The 21,119-nt window shown below is 39.2% G+C and overlaps 1 protein-coding gene across 2 annotated transcripts; it reads left to right on the top strand.

Moving 5' to 3' along the window:
* The first annotated feature begins 385 nt into the window (after positions 1–385).
* SLC30A4 (solute carrier family 30 member 4) lies at positions 386–16,827 on the top strand. Of its 2 annotated transcripts, XM_032194782.1 has the most exons (7): positions 388–883; positions 5,822–5,968; positions 11,409–11,562; positions 11,809–12,022; positions 12,326–12,431; positions 13,681–13,815; positions 14,478–16,827. In XM_032194782.1, exons 1-7 carry the CDS (start codon positions 490–492, stop codon positions 14,630–14,632), a joined length of 1,305 nt encoding a protein of 434 aa, XP_032050673.1. In that variant the 5' UTR covers positions 388–489; the 3' UTR covers positions 14,633–16,827. The 2 variants fall into 2 exon arrangements, with proteins under 2 accessions (XP_032050674.1, XP_032050673.1); XM_032194783.1 differs by lacking the exons at positions 11,409–11,562; positions 12,326–12,431; positions 13,681–13,815; positions 14,478–16,827 and having other exon boundaries at positions 386–883; positions 11,809–11,889.
* Positions 16,828–21,119: the final 4,292 nt, after the last annotated feature.

Below are 21,119 nucleotides of genomic sequence, written 5' to 3'. Positions count from 1 at the left end.
GCGGGGCTCAGCGCCGCCGGGCACTGCGGGCCCGTCCCCTCGGCGGGGCGGCCTCGGCGGGGCTCGAACCTGCAGCCCTGGGCGTGAGCGAGCGGCGCAGGCGCGGCGGGGACTGGCAGCGCCCAGCCCGGCCCCTCAGCGGCCGCCCTGCCCCGCGCCTCCGGTGCGCGCCGGGACTGGGGCTGGGGCTGGCGCTGGGGCGGAGGCGCGGCTATGCCCGGAGCGCGGCGCCGGTCGCTGTGACCGCCTGACGGATCGGCCGCCCGCCCGCCTGCCGCGCATGGCGGCGGCGCTGCTCCCCCTGCGCCGGCGGGGAGGCGGCCCCGCGCCCGGCGCCGCCCGCCCGGCCGCTCCGTGAGCGGGGGAGAGCGGCGGGGAGCCGGGGGCGTCCCGGCCGGCCTCGGTGGGGCCCGGGGTGCGAGGCGGGGGCCATGTCCTGACGGGACGGCGCGGGGGGAGCTCCGCGGACGGTGCCCGGGCTCCGCCGCTATGGCGGGGGCCGGCCTGTGGACGAGCCTCAAGTCCGCGCTTTGGAGGAGCGGGGACCCGGCATTGTTCCTCAACGACTCCAGTGCCTTCGACTTCTCGGACGAGGCGGCCGACGACGACTTCCCCAGGTTTAACAAGCTGCGGGTGGTGGTGGCGGACGACCCGTCGGACGCGGCCCTCGAGCCGCCGGGGAACGGGGTGCACCTGGGCCTGCAGCCCGACGAGGACTCGCTGCCGGAGCGGGGCAGCGCGCTGTGGGGCGCCGGGGGCACGGCGCCGGGCCCCTGCGGCGGCTGCAGCGCCCGGAGGGAGCTCTGCAAGCAGAGGAAGGTGAAGAAGCAGCTGAGCCTCGCGGCTGTCCTCTACCTGCTCTTCATGACGGGGGAGCTCGTGGGTGAGTCGCTGGCCTGCGTCGCCTCTCTCCTTCTGGCCTGGCTCGGTGCTCTGGCATCGTTCTTAATTATTTACCCAGAGAAGCCATCTGTCTGCCGGTCGTGTGGAGAGATCAGTGCCCGTAGCAGTAAGGCCAGAGGGTGAGGATGGAAGTCCACCTGTACTTTTCGTGCAAGAAAAGCAAGGGGTATTGTCAACTTGAGTTCCCTGAATCTCATCGGTTCCCCAGACTGGCAGAAAGCAGGGTTTTTGTTGTCTGTCTAATGGCTTTTTATTTTTGCCCGCTTTGTAAGCTGCTATGGTGTAGCAAGGGAGAAACTGCATGGTGTTGTACAGATAGAAATAAAAGATGAATAATTTCATCCTCAGTATTTTCTAATTCTGCCACAAAATTTTGCTGTTTGCTACGGGAAGAAGAGGGAAATATAGTTCCTAAGGGTGACACTGACCTTGTACCAAAACTCTAATATCTGGGGGGTGCTTATCCTTAGCCATCAGATATGGCAATGCATTCTAGTTTTTACATCCAAAAAGACAAATCCTGTGCAACAATGCAGTCCAGAAACCACTCTCCTGACAACTTCCTGAAGTGCTGCTGTGCTCTGAGCTAGCACATACTCCATCCTGACATAAACCACATGATCAAAGCAAATGAAAATAATAGGTATTTTAATACTTCCTATTACAACAGTTCAGAATACCAAGTAGTTTGATTGAGTTCAAGTATTTGTGGTTTCTATTCGTTAGTATTCAGAAGAAAGCTGTTTTTTTTAACCTGGAAATTTGTTCCTATATGAGCATTCAATTGTTGTCGGTTAGCAGAATGCATCTGGTGCTCAGGTTCAGCTTTTATTACTCCCTCATAAAGATGCACTATCATTTACTATTCAGGTTGAATAGAACCTGTACATGATACATCAGACTGTACAAAATATGACTGTATTTATAGCCGATAGTGACATGGGCTTGAGATAAAATCTAAAGTTGAAAGTCCCCTGGATGTGTAGATGAGCTCTTGAATGTTATGCCTTTGCCATTATCTAACAATTTTTACAAAGCGTAATATTTATCACTGTTCACTTTTCAATTTCCTATTAGTGTCCCGTTACCATCTATCTTTTGGATATGTCCATGACATTCAGTGTAAGTGCTTGGTGCTCTTCAGCCTCCTGCAGAACGCTGAAACTCTCTCATCCACTTTCCTGATTTAAAGCAGTGGGGAGTGGTACATGGTGCCAGCACATGAATGCCTCTATCAGACACCGGACAGCCTGTTATGTTGAGCCAGGTCTATCTAGCAACAGACAATTAATGACAGTTTCTTTTAAGTTGCTTGCAATTTAACATACAAGTCTGAGTCACAGAGAATCTACTGCCCATAATTCACCAGATAAAAAGAAGTCACAAAAACTTTCTTGAAGTAAGGAATAGATGCTTCAGATGTAGTAACACAGGACTTACTTACCTCTTTCTTCTTCCCTGCCTAACTTAGGTCAGTCTGACTGAAGAGCTGATGATTGCTCATGTGAAGTAAGCTAGTACTCTTGGATCACTTTTTCTAGTGCAGTTCTGCATTGTAGCTTTAAGACAGAAACTTCAACAATACGTGTAGGGAGCATACTGGATACTCAGAATCACTGAGTATAAATAATACAGCGTGTCACACATTCATAGGAGACAGAAATGGTCATTTGTTTCAGACAGACCAGATAACTGGCTGCATGTGCACCACAGTTTTATTTGGAACCTTATTTCAGGAATGTGGGTTAATAAAAAATAGTGGCTTTGTCTCTCAACACCTCGCTCTGGTTAGTCTTTAATAATACTGCCACAATACATCAACTCATCATGGTTCAGCGCTTAGCTTCAGACTTGCAGAGATGTAGCTGAATGCCTGAGTTTGTCCTCTGGCTCTGTTTTCTCTCTGGCTGAGATTTTGGTTCAGTGTGAACTCAGGCAAATTTGATGAGGGATGTAGTGTTATGTCTCGGATGTAGGTGTCCTAAAGGTGACTTCATTGTACTTATATCAGGACTCTGATACACACCAAATTTAGTCTATCTGAAGGAAGCTTTGCTGAGTAGTATTCCTGAGCTGTTGGCAGCTTTATGCTGAAGTCACAGACATTCTGTGTTTGGGGGCTTCTGATCTGATTTGCTGCATTGTAGACATCTCCATAGCTAGTGCAGGGACAGCTCTGGGAACAATAGGTGTTGAGAGTAAAAATACTCTCCTTGCTGACGCATCATCCACTGTTTCTCCTGTGCAGCCAGGACTTCTGCAAGCTCAGGTGAGAGTGACTGATTTGTCTGTACAAAGCATTACAACTGTAGTATGAACTCATCATTCTCAGGTTCATGTATGCTGTTACCAGTCCTTTTTCAGGATTTGGGCACAGACACGGACAGTACATAGACCATTAAAATAGTCAAGTATCCAACTTCCAAAGAGAATAAATTGGACTTAGATATCTGCGTGCTTCTGTGGATCCTGACCTGAATGACTTGCCTTAAGGCAAGTACCAAAATAAGTGAAGATGGAGCCTTCAAGTCCTGGATCAGCACCACCCCTATTTAATGTATTTCAGTCCAGCCCCGCACTGTGTTCTGTCCCATTTGGTTTGAAATTGTGGAACTTTTTGAACAAATCTGTAGCTCAGATATTTGTAAAACTTTGTTCATGTCGGACTTTAACTGATTTCTGTGATCTTTGATAGATATGAGTTTCTGCAGAAAAGGCAGAACACCTTATCAGATGATTAATCATCAAACGTTCAGTAAAAATCTTCCTGCTACTGATGTCAAGATGCAGGAAATCTTGTTTGAGCAGCTGATTTGTGAAATCTTGATTGGCTTTTTTTTTTTTCAAGTATAGCCAAGATCGTTAATCCAGCCCACTTCAGTGTTTGTTGTTTTATTTGATGAACAGTCATTGTAAAAGTCAGATAAGATAATTTACACTCCCTGGGAACCAGTTTGAATGAAGAAATGGAAAACACTGCAACTCCTAGTTATCTTTCCTGACAGGATTTGATGCATTCAGTTATGTTCAGAGATTTCTGATTGATCATTCATGAGGAGGATTCCTGTCCTTCACAGGTCAGTGAAAACAGTGGTGGTGAGCCATCAGGCCTTCTGTTTGTAAAGGCTGGAGATGTCTCCCCCCACAGTTGCTGACTGTGTTTAAACAGCCCCTGGGTAGTACTTCACCAAGCAATGAACCAGGATGTTTGGAACACAGAGAACCTTCAATTTCAGAATTTCATTCATCTCAATGCTATTTTCTTAACCCATGTGCTATATTAAGACTACCTTCAGTATCTGAATTCCTTCCTTCTAATTTTATTTTTGAATTCCTAAGAGACTAGCTGAAATGGAATTGACTCATCTTAGACTGAAGTACCTCTCAAAATTTAATACATGTGAATTAACATACATACTTTAAATGATCATACACGTAAACTCTTGAAGTGAATGGCCTTGGATAGAAATTGTTTTCTTCTGTGTTGACTATAAAACTGGCTGAGTTGCACATTTCTAAGTCATATTTTTTTAAAATTATGTGTGAAAACAAATTAACTCAGAACGGCAAGGCATTACCCATTTTAATAATAATAATAATAAAAAAAGCAACCCTGCTGAATTGCTGAGGTTTAAAAACCTCATTATCTTTGAGCCTTTGGAGAATTTCAGCCTCTAAAGAATTTGACTTAGGAACAACTAAAGACAGGTGTTGGGGGGAAAGGAACTGTTTGAACTGTGGTATTTTCAGTAATTACAGGCAGTACAAGCAACTATGTTATGTTTTCCTGCTTGTATGGTTGGGGGAAGAGTATAGCTTGATTTGCAGATGGGCACGCTCATGGATGGACAGGGACACACAAATTTTATAACAGATCTTGAAAGCAATCAGCCTGTTGTGAATTTGCCTTTGCTATTTCTTCATGGTCAACCTCTTCACTAAGAGGCTTTTAATTATATACAAAGATACCTTTACTTGAAATGTTAATTGGAGCCTCAAGCCTGGCAAATAGTGTGCCAGCTGCACACTCTGCTTGGTAGAATCTATGGTTTGAATGAGTCTCAAGGTAAAATGAGAAACTAAATCATAGAAGAAATGACACTAAAGATGTAATCTTTTCTGAGAAAATGGGCTTATCCTCTTGCATACGGAAGACACCACAGTCTGTCCTTGATTCCTCATTTGGATAAGGGATGCCTAAGAGAGGCACATTGTTTAAACCTCTGTCATCCATCTAACAGTAGCATTAGCAATTGAAACGGAACAAAGGTATTAACCTTTGCTCTGTGGGTATTTGTCTCAATGCAGCTCATAATTATGAGAAAAAATTATGGCAATAAATAAAGAAAAATGCTGTGCAAGTGAAAGTTACTATCAGCAATATATATTAGCAGAATTTATATGCCCCTTCCAGGACAGGGAATGATGAAGGTTAAAAGATAATGTAATGAAAATAAAAAGGGGGCAGTGTGAATTACTTTGTCATTGAGTTGTTGTATGTCTGTCCCTGTTCCATAACATCAAAATATTCAACAGCTTTAATTTAATTAAAAAAAAAAAAAAAAAAAAGGATCAGTTGATTAAACATACACAATTATCTATAGAGAAAAGATACTGAACTATTTTGGACCTGATCTTGCAAACACTATGAAGCAAACAGTGTCAGTGAAAATAACAGGACTGAATCCTTTCTATGTTACCCTAATAGAAGGCACGCTTCACTGCATTTCTAACTATGATAGCTTTGAACTATAACATGGCATGTTGATTGTAGTTGCAAAAAATATCCCTGTTCAGTGATTTTAAGTACTCTCATGCACTTAATGCGGTGTTCTGAAAATAAGTAACTGGAGGTTGTGCTAAGAGTATCCAGAATCACAAAGATCGTATGTCTTGACTTTTCCAAATTTCTTTTCAGGTGGATATGTTGCTAACAGTCTAGCAATTATGACAGATGCACTTCACATGTTAACTGACCTTAGCGGTATTATTTTGACCCTGCTTGCTGTCTGGCTGTCTGCAAAGTCTCCAACAAAGAGGTTCACTTTTGGATTTCATCGCTTAGGTAGGTAGATACCAGCTTTTGCTATTAACAGAGTATTTTAAGCAACAACTAAAAAGAATATCTAATTGTAGAAGAAGAGATAACTAGAAGGACAACAGTAACAAACAAAAGTAACTTTGACACCCTGCCTGTAATGTCCTTTCACTGCTTTGGCTATTTTGGATCTGCTACATGGGTTGTATTGCCACAAGAGAATAAATCACTTGTGCAAAATTGTAATCAGTACTGTACCGTACTGAACTTGAGGTAGCAGTGAGCCTGAACTCTTGAGTTGTCCATGTTAGATCACAGTCTGGTATCTACTGTGCCGTAAACCAACTTGATCTGCAGTGGGGAAACTGGCAAGGAGGCATAAAAACAATTAAAGGTGACCAGTTGTGGCTGAAAGTCTGGCCTGGCCTCTTCACAGGTTTAGACAAATGCTCCTTTTGATTACTACTGAACTTCATCATTAGGTCATTGCATCAGACCTTTTTATTGAATTTTAAACCTCAGCCAAATTCAAGTTATCAAACTTCAGAGTTTCACTCACTGGGAGTAGGATTAGTCTCTCAGTCTCTGTGGAACAATGATTAATTAGATTCAGAGTTAAATTCTGAATGGCTGTTTTATCTTCCATCATCATGAGGAAGGTTTTCAGACTATTGGGGAATTGGATACACTGAGACATTGTAAGTAAGACTTCCGACAAATGAACCATTGCCTAGAAAGTTTAAAAAGGGTTCAGAGGAGGAAAGCTATCCCCAGCAAAAACATGAGTGGGTATTCAGCTGTGTTTCACAGCTCACCCATAGTTACTGGGCTGCTGCATTAAGTCAGGTGCCTGTACACCTTTGTGCTGTGGAATGGAGGTCTGTTGAGCAGGAGGGGTACGTTCACTGGTGTATCACTATTACTGTTTGTGTGACAGCTACATGGAGGAGCTTGGTGATGCAGGAGCTATGTGTGTCAGTCGGCTGTTTACAACAGTTTGTTGCCGGTGCGCTGCACTTACGAAGCCCCAGTGACTTCAGTAGAATTATGATACTGGAAAAAAAAACAACAAACTATGCAATATGAATATTGATACTTTAATCCAGAACTAAAAAGTTTTGTAGAGTATAGGACCAGATAGCTCTGCAAGATGTCTCAGAAATCACTATTCCTCTTGCACCCCACAAACCACACGAAGCAGAGATTAAAATGTACCCTTGTATCCAGTACAGTAAGTTATTCCACCTCTGCCTGTTTTAGGTGTTTGTAAAAAAGAAACAAGCAGAATTATGTACTAAACCTTGGAAGGACTTTTTCAGGATTCATTTTACTTGATGTTTGGAAGTGTAATGATGCTAAAGGGTGCTTTCTTGTGGTTGCTATCTGTATTGGTTATTAATAGTTTATAATGTACAGTTGCAGTTTTGGACTTGCAGATATTTTCCCAAAAGCTTCAATTTATGCTTCATGAAATAGGTAATTTCTAGCATTACAGCTTGCTACATCTCCTCTATACTTTCTATAGCGTATATTTTTTCAAGGAATTTCACAGTCTTGTATAGTCATAGTATTTAATTCTTATACTGACTGCCAGACAGCAGCAGAATCCAACAACTCCATCACTCCTAGTCATTTGTCATCAGTTAGTCACTAATGCGTGAATGCATAACTGTACACTAGCAAAGATCTTTGGGCTTTAGCAAGAAAGCATTAACAATGCCAGCATTTCCCATTACAAACTTTTCTTTCAAGAAGTTTTAATTTTGTGATAGGAGTCCCCCCTAATACTGAAACCTGACCTTGCAGGTATGCTTCTGGCACTTGGCTCATACTCTCCACAAGGATGTTTGCTAGCATTTAGACGTACCTTAACCTCATTAAAAAAAAATAAAAGTCAGTAGTTTATACATCTTTACAATTCTTCTAAAACAAAAATATAAATAGAACGAACGCGACACCTTAAAACAGGAACTATTCTTAAGAAAAAAATAAACTTTTGTTTAACCATCAAATATTACCCAATTATATAATTTTTCACTTATTAATTCAGGGGTTCCATAGCACTCTGCAGAGAGGAATCCCTCAGGATTACTGCCACCTCACTTTTTGCATTATTTTTGCCCCATTTTACTGCCAAGAAAAATAATGATCAGACTGATCAATCCAGTACGTGACTTGTGGGCCGGATCTGGCCCATACAATCAGTCTGTATCACCCATCATCTTCTCCCTGGACAAGAGAGCGACCAGCAGCAATTCCTCCTTTCTGTCTGCTGCCCAGTGAGGCCAAGCTATCAAACATGGCAATAGGTCACCCAGATAGATTGTAGAGTCTGGTGGAAATACTCAAAACCTGGCTGGACACAGCCCTGAGCAACCTGCTGTAGTTGATCCTGCTTTGAGCAGGGGATTGGACCAGACTAACTCCAGAGGCACCTTTCTACTCAACCATTCCGTGAGATTACATGTTAGCAGCAGCATAGCAATCAGCAGGGGAGAACTAGAGCCTGTGGGGGTGGGAACAGAGTTCCTGTGGTTGCAATGAAAAAAGGGAAAGTTGGTAAAGATCTTGCAAGAAATTCTCAAAACCTTGATCCAGGCTCTGTGAGTACTGAAGATGGGATTGTTGAAAATGACCCTATACTTTTTTTTTAAGTCATATTTGTAAAGTTTATTTGCCGATTTCAGGCACCCTTTCTGAATGTTGTGGCCTTAGGACCCGGTTTCACACTTCAGTGAATGCTGTCTATGGAACAAAGCTACTTCTGGGCTATATTCTTGTTATAATGCATTTTTCCAAATATCCTGTGCTGTAAGAAGTTTGTCAGCAAAATAATATGAGCTCAACAATAGCCTGAATTTCATGAGATGGTAAAACATGGCAATGTGAAAAATAGGGTGGAGATTGAGCATCTGTAACAGGAAAAAAAAAAAAAAAAAAAAAAAAGTAGAACAGTTGTTTGAAGCTAGGAGTATGTACAAGAATTTTCATGGCCAATCTGCTTTGCATTAAATTTTAAGATAATCTATACATAAACTAAGCACAAAAACATGACAATCAAGTGCTTCTAAGTGTTCATTATCAGTTTTGTTTGCAGAACCATGAATTTTCATACTTGTACACATAAGTGTAGCACTGTAAAGAAAACATTTGTTGATTGTCTAGTCAAATTCCAGAAGGAAGCACTGTTTTTCATCTGTTTTAATTCTCTTTGAATGTGTAATATGTATGCTCCATCTTTATTGTATTCCCTTTTCAGTGGTGAAAGGGAAGCTGACAGATTCAGGAATGAGTTAGAGAAGTGAATACAAAATAATGAAGCTTGCAGTCTTATCTGAAAAGGGTTATATATGCTTGAAGCCAAAAATAATTCTGTTTCACCAAGTGGAGCTACCTCCTTCTCAGCAAGACAGCGAGCAGATTTAAACACAGATATGAAACTTGGCATCTTTCCACTGCTGCAGAGACGACGTCAGTAATGACAGATCAGTCAGGCTACTGACACAGTGCATACTTCATTTCACAAGTGAAAGATCTCAGCACAAATCTATAGTGTCAAGATGACAATGTGAAAAAGACTGCAAGGAAAACACTGGTTTCTGTTGCAGAAAACACGGTTTTCTATTATAAAACCACAGTTTCACAAACAGGAATTAGAAAAAAAAAAAACATTGTGGAAAACCAAAGTGTGTGTGTGTGTTGGGGGGGGGAGGCTGTTACCCTGAGTAATCTGTGGACATTATAAAGAAAGCTACCACTTGCAGGGGTTATTTCTAGGACTTCATTATTGCTCTGAAGTCAGAAGTTGTGACAGTTGCCATTCAGAGCCTTGTTACCACCTGGTAATGTTGGTACTAATCCAGACATCCACACACTAGGACTGAGTACATTGGCATGAGTTTCTTCTCCCATAACAAATTCAGTGTATTGGTCAAGTGATTTTGGTGGTATGAGAAGCTTTTATACCTGCATGTTCTTTACTGTTATATTCAATAAATAAAGGCAATTATTTATTAGAAATGACACCTCCAGTAGCCAAAGCTGCATTGCACACTGGCAGATTTAAAGCAGAGGGAGAAGGGAGGCAATTCTGAGATCAATCTTCCTACAGCTGTCACATAGCCAGGAGCTGAATTTTGCCCTTCCTCAGGAATAAATCAGGGCAAGAGGAAAGAACAACAGTTATAATTCAATGCAAATAACTTCCAACCCTGATCTTTGAACTCACAGAGGAAAACTAAGATCCCAGTGATCCATCTGACATGTGACAATAGTAAGCCTTATGCATAGTGATTAAAAATTACTCAGGCATGGCTGCAGATTTACTTGCAATACAATGGAGCTAACTTTAAGATTTTCCTAGTACTTTTTATAGCCCTGCATTAACTTGCTTATAACTGAGACAGTCTTATCTGGGAAAGCCAGAAAGCCACAAAAGGTCAATCATTTTTGGTATATGAAGCTAGAGTGAAAAAGTGCACATTTATGTGAAATCTAGTGACCCCTATGTTATTTAAAATAGGGTCCTAAAACCACAGGATGGACTCATCATCCTCAGGTTTTATGTATACTGTCACCAGCCCTGTTTCATTACCTGGGCACCGAGGCAGACAGCATTAAGGTCCAAACCCATAAAATATTCAGGCCACTTTCCATCAGAGCAGCGGGAGCCTTGTGGGGAGCTATAACTACTTATCACAGAGGCAAATGGCAGCAGACATTCTGGGACGAAATTTTTTTAATTTACTTTCTTCATACTGATGTCATGTGCCCTTTTGAAAGTCTGGATGATCAGATAGAATTCCTATATTACAGCATTGGTCATAACACTCCTACCTTTGTGAAATATGAGGCTTTAGTAATCATTCAGTAGTATTAAAACATCACATGTCAATACTGAGACTTACATTAAGCAATGCTTCATGGCCAAAATGTACACATGTACACGTACATGTCAACAAGCTCAGGACTGATGTCTGACAAGTTTGTATGGTTCAGTTCCTTACTCTTATAACTTTTTCCCCTTCTAAATACAAAAGGATACATACAAAGTCACCTCTAAATCTAGTTTAACACTGTAGACATTTGAAGTCAACCCTTCTCTGTAGGAGATCTCAAACACCACCAGCCCACCTAATTTTCCTCTCCTTCAGGCAGGGCCTTTGTCTGTGACTTCTCGGACAAAAGTTCTAGGTGGTCTGATCAGGTCACCATCATTGCCTGTTTTTAGCATAACTGGAGAAAACATGACTTGTCGAACACACTGACAAGGCTGTGTGAAGGTGTTGACTGAAACAAGCTACACCATTTATTAAGTGTATTTGTGAATTATATTTACAACGTGCTAGTTGTGCATTAGTGCCATAATACACACAAAAAAATAAAATAATTAAGGCTGTGTCCATGTTATAATTCGGAAGTAGATCCAAGACTCATTTTTATAATGTTGTTTCCTTTCTGTTTGCAGAAGTATTGTCAGCCATCATTAGTGTATTGCTGGTCTATATCCTTATGGCATTCCTTTTGTATGAAGCTGTTCAAAGAACTATCCATATGGACTATGAAATAAATGGCGATATCATGCTGATTACAGCAGCCGTTGGTGTTGCAGTTAACTTAATGTAAGACCTCCCTTTCTCTCCATTAATGCTCATAAATGCATTTCTGAATAAACTGTTAATTCATTCATGGCCTGTAATTTTCTCATGGGACATCATTTTGCTGGACCTCTTCATTCTCATAAAATAAGACTGGAAATGATATTGAGTTTTACTTTCTCCATTCTTTATAATTTCTTTCCTTTAAAACAAAAACTCACCAAGCCCTAAAGCCTGTTTCTCGGAATGTTTTTCTTCTTTCCCTTTCAGAATGGGTTTTTTGCTGAATCAGTCCGGACATCTTCATTCTCACTCCCATTCCCACCCTCACTCCCACATACCTCAGTCAAACTCTCCCAGCACAGCCCACAGCAGCAGCCACGGACACAGCAGCCTTGCAGTGAGAGCAGCATTTGTACATGCCCTTGGGGACTTGGTACAAAGTATTGGTGTGCTGGTAGCTGCATACATCATACGTTTCAAGGTAAGTAATGGCTAATCTTTGAGGTAGGGTGGGATATATATATATTTTTTAATTTCACTTGAAGTGATTAAATTAAAAAGAGACTTACTTTTCTAAGTTAAGAAAATAATATACTTTGTGATGTCCTATTAGAAGCTTCATATAGTTATGTAAAACAGGCAAGGACCATTTTATATTTTGTAATTATCAAAAAAGAAATCTTCATATAAGTCAGAGTTCTAAGTAACTGCATTTTATGAGTCACGTTTTTAAAAATGAGCATGTTTTCATACATCCTTTAACACTTTGTAACTTCCCTTCCAGCCAGAATACAAGATTGCTGATCCTATATGTACATACGTATTTTCCATACTGGTGGTTTTGACAACAGTCCGAATTCTGTGTGACACAGGAGTTATCATTCTGGAAGGTAAGATCCACACAGTTTGCTTTGCTTTACATGTCAAATACTGGTAAACTCTGGTACAGAGGGGAAAATGCCAGCAACATTTTTTGCATTATTATAACTGACATGCCCACTACAACTACATTATCTAGTACTTCCATGTTATGAAAGTGAGAACATAGGGATGAAGAAAAAAAAATACTGTTGACTTTTACTACAAGGTAAAATCAAGGACCTCAGCATATTCAATATCAAGTGCTTTTTTTGACATTTAGGAAAAAGCAAAAAAAAACCTTTACCTTGAAGGAAAAAATAGTGAAACCTGAATTAAGAAACCTGAATCAGCTCCAAGGCAACAGCTGAGATTTTGCTGGGCAAAATAGATAAGGCAAACTAATGGTGTATCAAATTCCAGATCTTTGAGTTGTAGCTCTTTGCAAAGGTATCCAGCTGCCATAAAAATGTCAGAATTAATGGTGCTATCAGAAGTGATAGCACCATTGTTTTAATGTATGCTAGAGAATTTTTCCAACTGGTCCTTTTTCAAGGATCTCCAGCAAACAGACTTCCAAGGAATCCACATAAAATCTTTTTAAGGCAGCCTTTCAAAATTAATGTTTCAATTGTAAATGAATATTTTAAAATAAACTTTTCATTTAGAAACAAAACATCTAGCTTGTTGAAGCATTCAAAAAATACCCCAAAACAACAAAACCCTACTCTGATATACATGCAGTTTGAAGCCTATTCAAATACTTATTTCTATGAAATTGTTCAACAACTTAACTCGCAGTTCTAAATCAGTTACTTCTCTGAATCAGAAATTGGAAACCTACCCTCATGCATATTTTTGTCAAGTTTTAGTAACACAACAAAGAGCTTTTTAGGATTAAAAAATTCTGGATAATGATACAAGTTTTCCTTTGAAGAGTTTGAGCTTAGCAGTTACTAGGAGCTGTAGTAAAAAGTTGTATCTCCACAAGTACATTGCTCTAAAGGATGTGATGTTGGCTACTGTTAGAGACTGGATTCTGGAATGGACAAATTGCATTTGAGACAACAGCATAATTTCTGTACTACTTAAGTATACAGAATGACTTAATATGGCAATTTGCATATTCTTCTCTTTTGGTAACTTAAAGATACTAAACATTTTAAACAACACAAATTATAAACTCTTTCAATGTTTTGAGATCTGCCATGATAGCTTATTTGAAAAGCCACAGAGTTTGCAGAAGACTGAATTAATTTTGTCTTGTATTTGGTATCACAGGAGTTCCCAGGCATTTAAATGTGGATCGCATTAAGGAAGACTTGCTGAAAATTGAAGATGTTTATTCTATAGAAGATTTAAACGTTTGGTCTCTCACTGCAGGAAAAACAAATGCCATAGTCCACTTGCAATTAGGTAAGATGCTATACAGCATAATTTCAGATTAAGTCCAACTTGGGTGGGGGAAACAAAAACCAACCACTTTTTCCTCTACTCTTCTTTATATTCTCATTTAAGTAGATCTATAAAATACCATTCTGGTGGAAAAAAATCAACTAACTATGCTTTCGTACAGTGAGGTATAGAAACCGTTAGCCAAGAAGGACAAATATAAATGAAAATCATGCAAAGAAAATATATTTATACTGAAACATCCAGTATGGAATGATACGTACTTTGGTGTGGGAAGAATTTCTCTTCAGAAATTCCCATATTTTGTCTAGGGAAAGGCCAGGTGAAGTTCTAAACCAGCACGTGGAACAATCTGACATATGGAAGATTGTATGCTTTGTCAAAAAATGCTGATTTAGGGATCTAATATATTGCCATGCCTATCAATTCTTAGGATAGAAGTTCTACCCCCTCATCCTCCCATCTAAATTATTTATTTTTATCAAGATATAGTTATGGTTGCAGGATAAGGCCTAAAGGTGTAAAATAATACATAGTGCGTGTGTGTGTATATATGAGTGAGCAATTACTTGAGTTGGTAGCTGAGTGTGTTAAGTATGAAAACAGCTAGATTGTCCAGTGTTCTTAACAACTGAATTCTATTAAATATTTTCTTGATTTTGCAGTTCCTGGTAGTTCATCTAAATGGGAGGAAGTTCAGTTCAAGGCCAGACAACTGCTGCTGAACACCTTTGGAATGTACAAATGCTCTGTCCAGCTTCAGAGTTACAAACAAGAAACAAGCAAAACCTGTGCAAGTTGTCAGAGTTCCAGTGCCTAATTTCATATGTTTTGGGAACTGCTGCCTTATTCTTTATCTTGTAGTCAAAGACAGACTGAGAGCAATAAATGCAAAATGAAAATGATCAAATAACATTAATTAATATGTGGATTTGTACCATATAACACGCAGCAGGGAGAGCTAGTGCTGCAAAAAGCGCAGTGGTTGCCCTACAGAACATGTATTTAATTCTTTCCCTTGTACTGGTTTATTCAAGTTGTTATGATTTTGAGACAAAATTGTTTTCAGGTTGTTTACAAACTGAAGTGTGGCTCTGCAGATACCTCACAAATTACAGTTCGAGATTGTCCTTTACTGACTGTGCACCATAAAGTAACTGCACTCTAAACAGAGCATCAAGCATTCAGTATTTCAATTAAAATCATGCCAGGGTTCCATACACCATGAACCTCAAACTCATACAGTATTTTTATAATAGTCATTTTCATACAGTCTCTTAAATCATGATGCATGCAGTGCTAGCTGACTTCTTTTATAAGTGGTCTTTTTGGAGACATGGCAAAATACAGAATTTACTGTAACCAGACCAGAAACTTAGCTTTAATCTGGGCATTCAGGGATCCAGACAGGAAGATCCTTGCCCAGACTTCTGCTGGGCAACTACATACCCAACACTGGACCCAAAGTGTTCTAAATGATCGGTTATCTTTAATGTACTTTAGAATAGGGTTTATACTTTAGAAACAGGTTATTTATTTTACAGAGTTTTGACTTGTAAGATTAAATTTATTATTAATAATTTTGATCATCTAAACCAACATTTGATTCACATTAAAAGGCCAGTTATTAGCATGTATTCCAATTAATACATATGCTGTAATTCAAACATTATACATGATTTTTTTTTTGTTAAAACAGAAAATCAAATGCTAGAAACGATAACTGACATGAAGTTACTCTCAAATTCATTCTACAGACATGTAAGTTCCTTAGATCTACTAAAAGGAAAGCAGGGAGCAGCAGTTTTAGATGTACTATTCCCTCAGTCTCAGATCTCCGACTTTTTCATCTTTGCTTTGAGGTGGTATCCTCACAGGAGAGCCACTGCAATAGCAGTCCCCCCCTAATTAGCTTTATGAATAAAACAAAACCTAAGCAAGCTCAGTAATCTAACGTACATTGGGCAACGCTAATGTAGCCTTTCTATGTCTGTAGATTGCTTCCTCTTATTGGTTGAGAGACAGAGCAATTGGAAAAGACTGTTTTTTCATCCTGATGCTTCAAAGTCCACAAAGCTGAATTGTTTTGGCTCATGGTGTTGATCCTTGTACTTTCAACCTACAAAGGATAATAAAACAACCCTTTTACCTGTCCCTAAGCTATCATACATCCAGATTTACACCTGTTTCTGAAGTTAGTTAGATTGAAGAAGCCAAGGGCAACAGGAATATGACCTGTTGAGTTCAATAAACAGAACTTCAAGTATTTTTTGTTTATTCTGCACTTTGATCTTTATGCAAAACTTCCACTGACATCAGGAGTAGTTCCATATGTGGATCAGAAAGGAAAATTTTGGCCCAATAATGGATATTGTGATACTCAGCTGTGAATGCTTAAGCTATTGTCTGTCTTGAAACTTGCTGGAGTCTCACATATTCATCAGGGTGATCTTTATCTGCGATTGGTATTAATAACCTTGGCTTATTTTCTCTTTTTTTTTTTTTTTTGAGGTAGATATCACATGATGAATTTGCAAAGGTGAAAACTGACAACACAGTATTATTTTGGACAAAGTACTCATAACACTGGATTATGTTTGTATCTGTTCTGGCAAGAAATGGGAACATGAGTACAACATACAAGTAGATATATCAGAGGCAAAGGAGCACCATACATGGAAAGTTAATGCTTCAATACAAACACCATCATTAATTAAGCCATATCACAGTTCATGAAAAGCATGCATCCCATCCTTACAAACTTCCTAACAACAAAAAAAGAAACCACAACAGGTATTTTGCACATACTAATACTCAAATAGGTTTTAATTAACTTGGGGTTTACAGTTGATGTAATTAGAAGTTGAAGTACAGTAGACATGTATTGTATTTGGAGTTTTTTATTGTAATGATTTACTACATGTTCGTTTAATTAAGAAAAAGCAAAAGTGTTGTTTTATTGTGGGTTTTATTAAATCAATAATTAAAATTCACATTGTTGTCTTATAAATTTTATTTGTATTGCTATTTCTTGTCTTTGATTCTTACAGCAGTTGTTTTTTGAAGCTTAACTCAGGTGACACTGTTTAAAATAAATTATGGCTCCCTCTTTAGTCAGGACAACTTAAGTCTTGTTATTTCCTATGCAATAATTGCAGGCTGGAAAATACAAACAAAGTATGGTGAAGAAACAGCCATAAAGCAACTGGCAAGGCATTCTTGAAGCCCTTCAGTCACCCCAGAGGTGCCCTTGTTATCAAGGCCTATGGACTAACTGGAAGGAGTTCACAGAAAAAAACAGAATACAATCTAGAATAAAAGAATCCATGCATCTGTATCAGGAAGACTCTGAAGTAGAGACTCCCTATTTTAAGGTCTTAAGGTCTCACATAGCAATTGGTATCTGTATGGCTTACCTCTAACCCTTTTCTTAGTCTTTATAGATCAGGACAAAAGTTGTCTGGCAGTGCTGCATTTCATGTAAGATCTCGGTACTCTTCTGAATCCGTTATTAATCCGTAACAAAAGGAATACACAATTTATAACACTCCTAGTGATGTGTACTCTACACTCCTGTGTACACTTCTGTGTAGAGTACAACAGAACTCTAAAAATAAACAAATTGAAATAGCACACTTACAATTAATAGAGAATTCTTGAGAAAGTTTATTTGCAAATAAACTACAGGGAATATATAATCTAACATGCATTAACAGTGCTCTGGTAAGTGTAAAGTGGCTATTAAAGAATGCAAGTTATAGATATTGTAAGATCATTTTTCAGTCATCACCTTAGAGGAAAATGACATTGGTATAAACAAGAATCGTAGTGCCTTTCCAAGCAGCTCTGCAGCACATCCAGATTATTTCACCTGGTTATCACAAGATGATTTACATGTCCTCATACCTCTCTATTCATCATTGTAAACCCTTCTGCTTGAAATGAGAATGCCTTTACTTTTTGGGTTGTCCCTACCCAATAGGCACCTAAAATTTGAAGCTTCCACAGCTAGTATTCCTGCTTCCAGAGATGTGCCAAAATGCTATTGCTGATCGAATGGCTAAAATTCTATGAAAATTCTGTCACCTCTAACAGTCTACATTGGGAAGAAGTTTCTCTCATCTTAATCTGTGATTTTACTCATCTTCTCCTGAAATATAGATACAACTTTGATGACTACCCATATTTTTTTTTTTTTTTTATTTTTTTTTACAAGGAGTGGACTGCAAACCCTTGCATTCTGCTCATATTCTTAAGTATTCTTATGCTAAGACGGAACTTAACATAAACCAATTTTATTTCTGAATTAGTGTTTTCCTTGCTTAATGAAGATTTTTACTTTCTAAATTGTGTTGACACTCCTTTCAATACTAGCAGCACTTTTTTCTATACCAGTAGGATTACCATGTAAAATGTTATACCTGAACTTGGTCTTCAACATCCAAACTGGCACTGCCAAAAGTCTTTTTCTTGATTTTCTTTGTACATTAAGAAAAAAAACATGTATCTTCCCCCTTCCCTAGACCCCTTAATCCACTTCCCAGCTTCTCCTCACCCTTGTTCTTGGTTAAGAAATTACACTGGGCACTAACTGCCACTCTGTGCTCTAGGGATGGCAAATCCCCTTTGCTTTTACTCTTCTCATTTAATTCTCCACAGCCGAATGCTCTAGGAAGGACAATACCTGCCCTTCCGTTCTGTGAGATACCTGACAACTTTGGAAGCTGCTGAAATAAATGCTTATCCTTTCCATTTACTTCTATGCAGTTATGACAGCAATCTGTTCTTAGAACGCATGCCTGCCTGCTTTCTACTTTTACAGCTGTAAAATAATGATAATCCAAATCTATATTTTTACTCCTTTATCTATTTTCCTTTTCTCCATGTATTCTGTTTCCTCAGTTTCACAGTTTCTTCTGTTGAAAACTGCCAGTGGTAAAATGCGTGACGTAATTTAGTCACTTCTATTAAGGTTATGAAGCATGCACACTTTTGCGGCACCAATTTCTGCAGAAAAACAAGCCACTTCATGAACACAACTATGGTTTTATCCATATGGTGACTGCTTTATGATTTCCTTACTGTTATACCTGCTGAAAAGATCAGTGGTTGTTCTAGGGTTGTGAGTAGCATATGAGGACAGTTAAGGCTGTCTGCCCAGGAAACGTCCCACTGCACTCAGTGCCAATACAGACAGGGATCTTAGGCACAGCTGAACTCATAACAGCAGCTGAATGGCAAGCAGGCAATAAATTCTCCTTGGCTCACACGCATTAAGAGTGCCCAACTCCCGCATTCCTCTGGTTTCTTTTTCTCTTTTTCTCAAATTAACTAATAAGCCCTCAAATAAATTGAGGGAATGTAAACAAAAACATTTAATGATAGTAACCAGCCTTCCTCCCCTGCCACTCCCCCCAAAAAAGTCAACTCTACTTGAATGTAAATACCATATTTAAACTTATTCATAATTCAGATGATAGTAAAGTTTTGAAACTTGTATACCGTTATTCATCGTTTTTATAGATTTCCTACGTTTTTTTCCTCCAAACCCAGTGTAAGAACAGGTCCGACAAACCGCATGGACAGTCTGCCCCTTGCACTAAGCAGCTAGTCCTGCCCAAAATTACCAGCAGAGGGGGCATTAGGCCCAACGTTAATAAATGTGCACCGAGTATAACCGCTGGGACGTGCTGGTTTAGGTGTCATAAGAATGTATCCTGCCACAAATCTTTCAAATGACTTACTAGTAAGCAAAAAAAAAAAAAAGTCGTGTCGTGTCCCGCCCCCCCCCCGTGGATACACACATATAATAAGAAAAAGCACAAGCCTACCACGGATTTCCTAATCAATTACTGGGAAATATTTAAGGTTCTTCTTAAAGGTCTGTACAGAAAATACCCATGGAATACAGAGTGGAAAAAGTTACCTTCTGCCAGTCCCAGGTATGCAATAAAAAAAAAAAATGTTCTATGACTATAAGTCAGCTGTGGCTATCAAATGCAATTAGAACAAATTACATTCATTAATGTAAACAACACTATCCATCATGCAAGCCATAAGTTTCTATGAAAATAAGTACTGTTTCTGTGGGGTGCTGAATTCGAATTAACGGGATGTTTTTTTCAAGATAAAGGATTTGATGACACTTTGAATTAAAAACATACACTGAGGGAAGCATTTTTGTTTCTAAACAGGGAGATACAAAATAAGTAGAAAATACCACAGTGCTGCAATTGCTACTGCTGTCTTTTAAGCTATTTGAACAGGCTTCACGTAGAGGCTGAGCAACGCACAACCACAGCTTCCTTCCTGTAAAGTCTTCTTTCATTTCTTCAAGCTATTAAGCAATTCCAAATTTTCTATGCTTCTGCAAAAAACACATACCATCAACTAGAAAGTGAAATCACCCAACCCAGTTACACAGAGTATTTTCTTGGTGCTTTGACATTTGCTTTAAGCGTAGCCTAGATGGAACAAGTTATTATGTTTTTCAGGTAATCTTGCTGCTTGGAGTTGCCATGGAGCAAAGGTCAAGTCATATCATAGAAAATATAAAAGCAAGCAACTCTTTGTGTATCAAAAGTTAAAGGGTCATGTACATAAGCAGTAAGTGAATATATGTTTCTAGATCCACACACTTGTTGATAGTCATACAGGATATCATATTACATTAGATCAATTAATTATCTCAGTAAATTAGCAGTGAAACCAGAACATTATTTTTCCCCTCAGAATTACTACAGTTAATGTTTATCTGGAGAAAGGATAGAGGGAAGAGGTAGTCTCTAATTTTAGCCATTGGAGATAGAAGCATCCCACAGAGCAAGAGTAACACAACAAAAAGAAACCTTACTACTGGATCCACCAACTACTATGGCTGAGTAAGGATATTCAAACTGCAGAAAGTGTTTTTTTTTTTTTTTTCTTAGATCGTTAATACTTTATTGATAATATAAGGTGTGTTTGTGTACAAAAGAGGGAGTTGGGAAAAAAAACAAAACACACACACACAACAACCCAACAGATAAAGCCAGAGTACATAGATACTCCAGACAGCAACTGAAAAGCATTAGATGCCTTTACATTACCATGCAGCCAACTCTGGAGCATACCCATATTTCAGGGCCAAACTGTGGTGGTCACAAGTTAAACCAACATCAATTTTGCTTACAGATTGCAGCATTAGTTGATCTGTTGTGCTGTTAAGCTAGAATGTTTGATAGCTAACTTTACAATTTTTCTCTTAAGCAAGGGTATGTATTACCCATCTCATGCATACCACACCCATTCATTCCTGATAATAAAAA

The sequence above is a fragment of the Aythya fuligula genome, chromosome 11 (genome assembly GCF_009819795.1).
Source record: "Aythya fuligula isolate bAytFul2 chromosome 11, bAytFul2.pri, whole genome shotgun sequence".
NCBI classification, from domain to species: Eukaryota; Metazoa; Chordata; class Aves; order Anseriformes; family Anatidae; genus Aythya; species Aythya fuligula.
The sequence above is the reverse complement of the archived record's forward strand: the minus strand, read 5'-3'. Positions and strand labels throughout refer to the sequence as shown.

What these genes read in the sequence shown, in the direction of transcription:
- SLC30A4 (XM_032194782.1), top strand. Translation starts at nt 490, where the DNA reads ATGGCGGGGGCCGGCCTGTGGACGAGCCTCAAGTCCGCGCTTTGGAGG. An exon ending in GGTGTTGCAGTTAACTTAAT is followed by an intron (nt 11,563 to 11,808) that starts GTAAGACCTCCC and finishes TTTCCCTTTCAG; the next exon opens with AATGGGTTTTTTGCTGAATC. An exon ending in CATAGTCCACTTGCAATTAG is followed by an intron (nt 13,816 to 14,477) that starts GTAAGATGCTAT and finishes TTGATTTTGCAG; the next exon opens with TTCCTGGTAGTTCATCTAAA.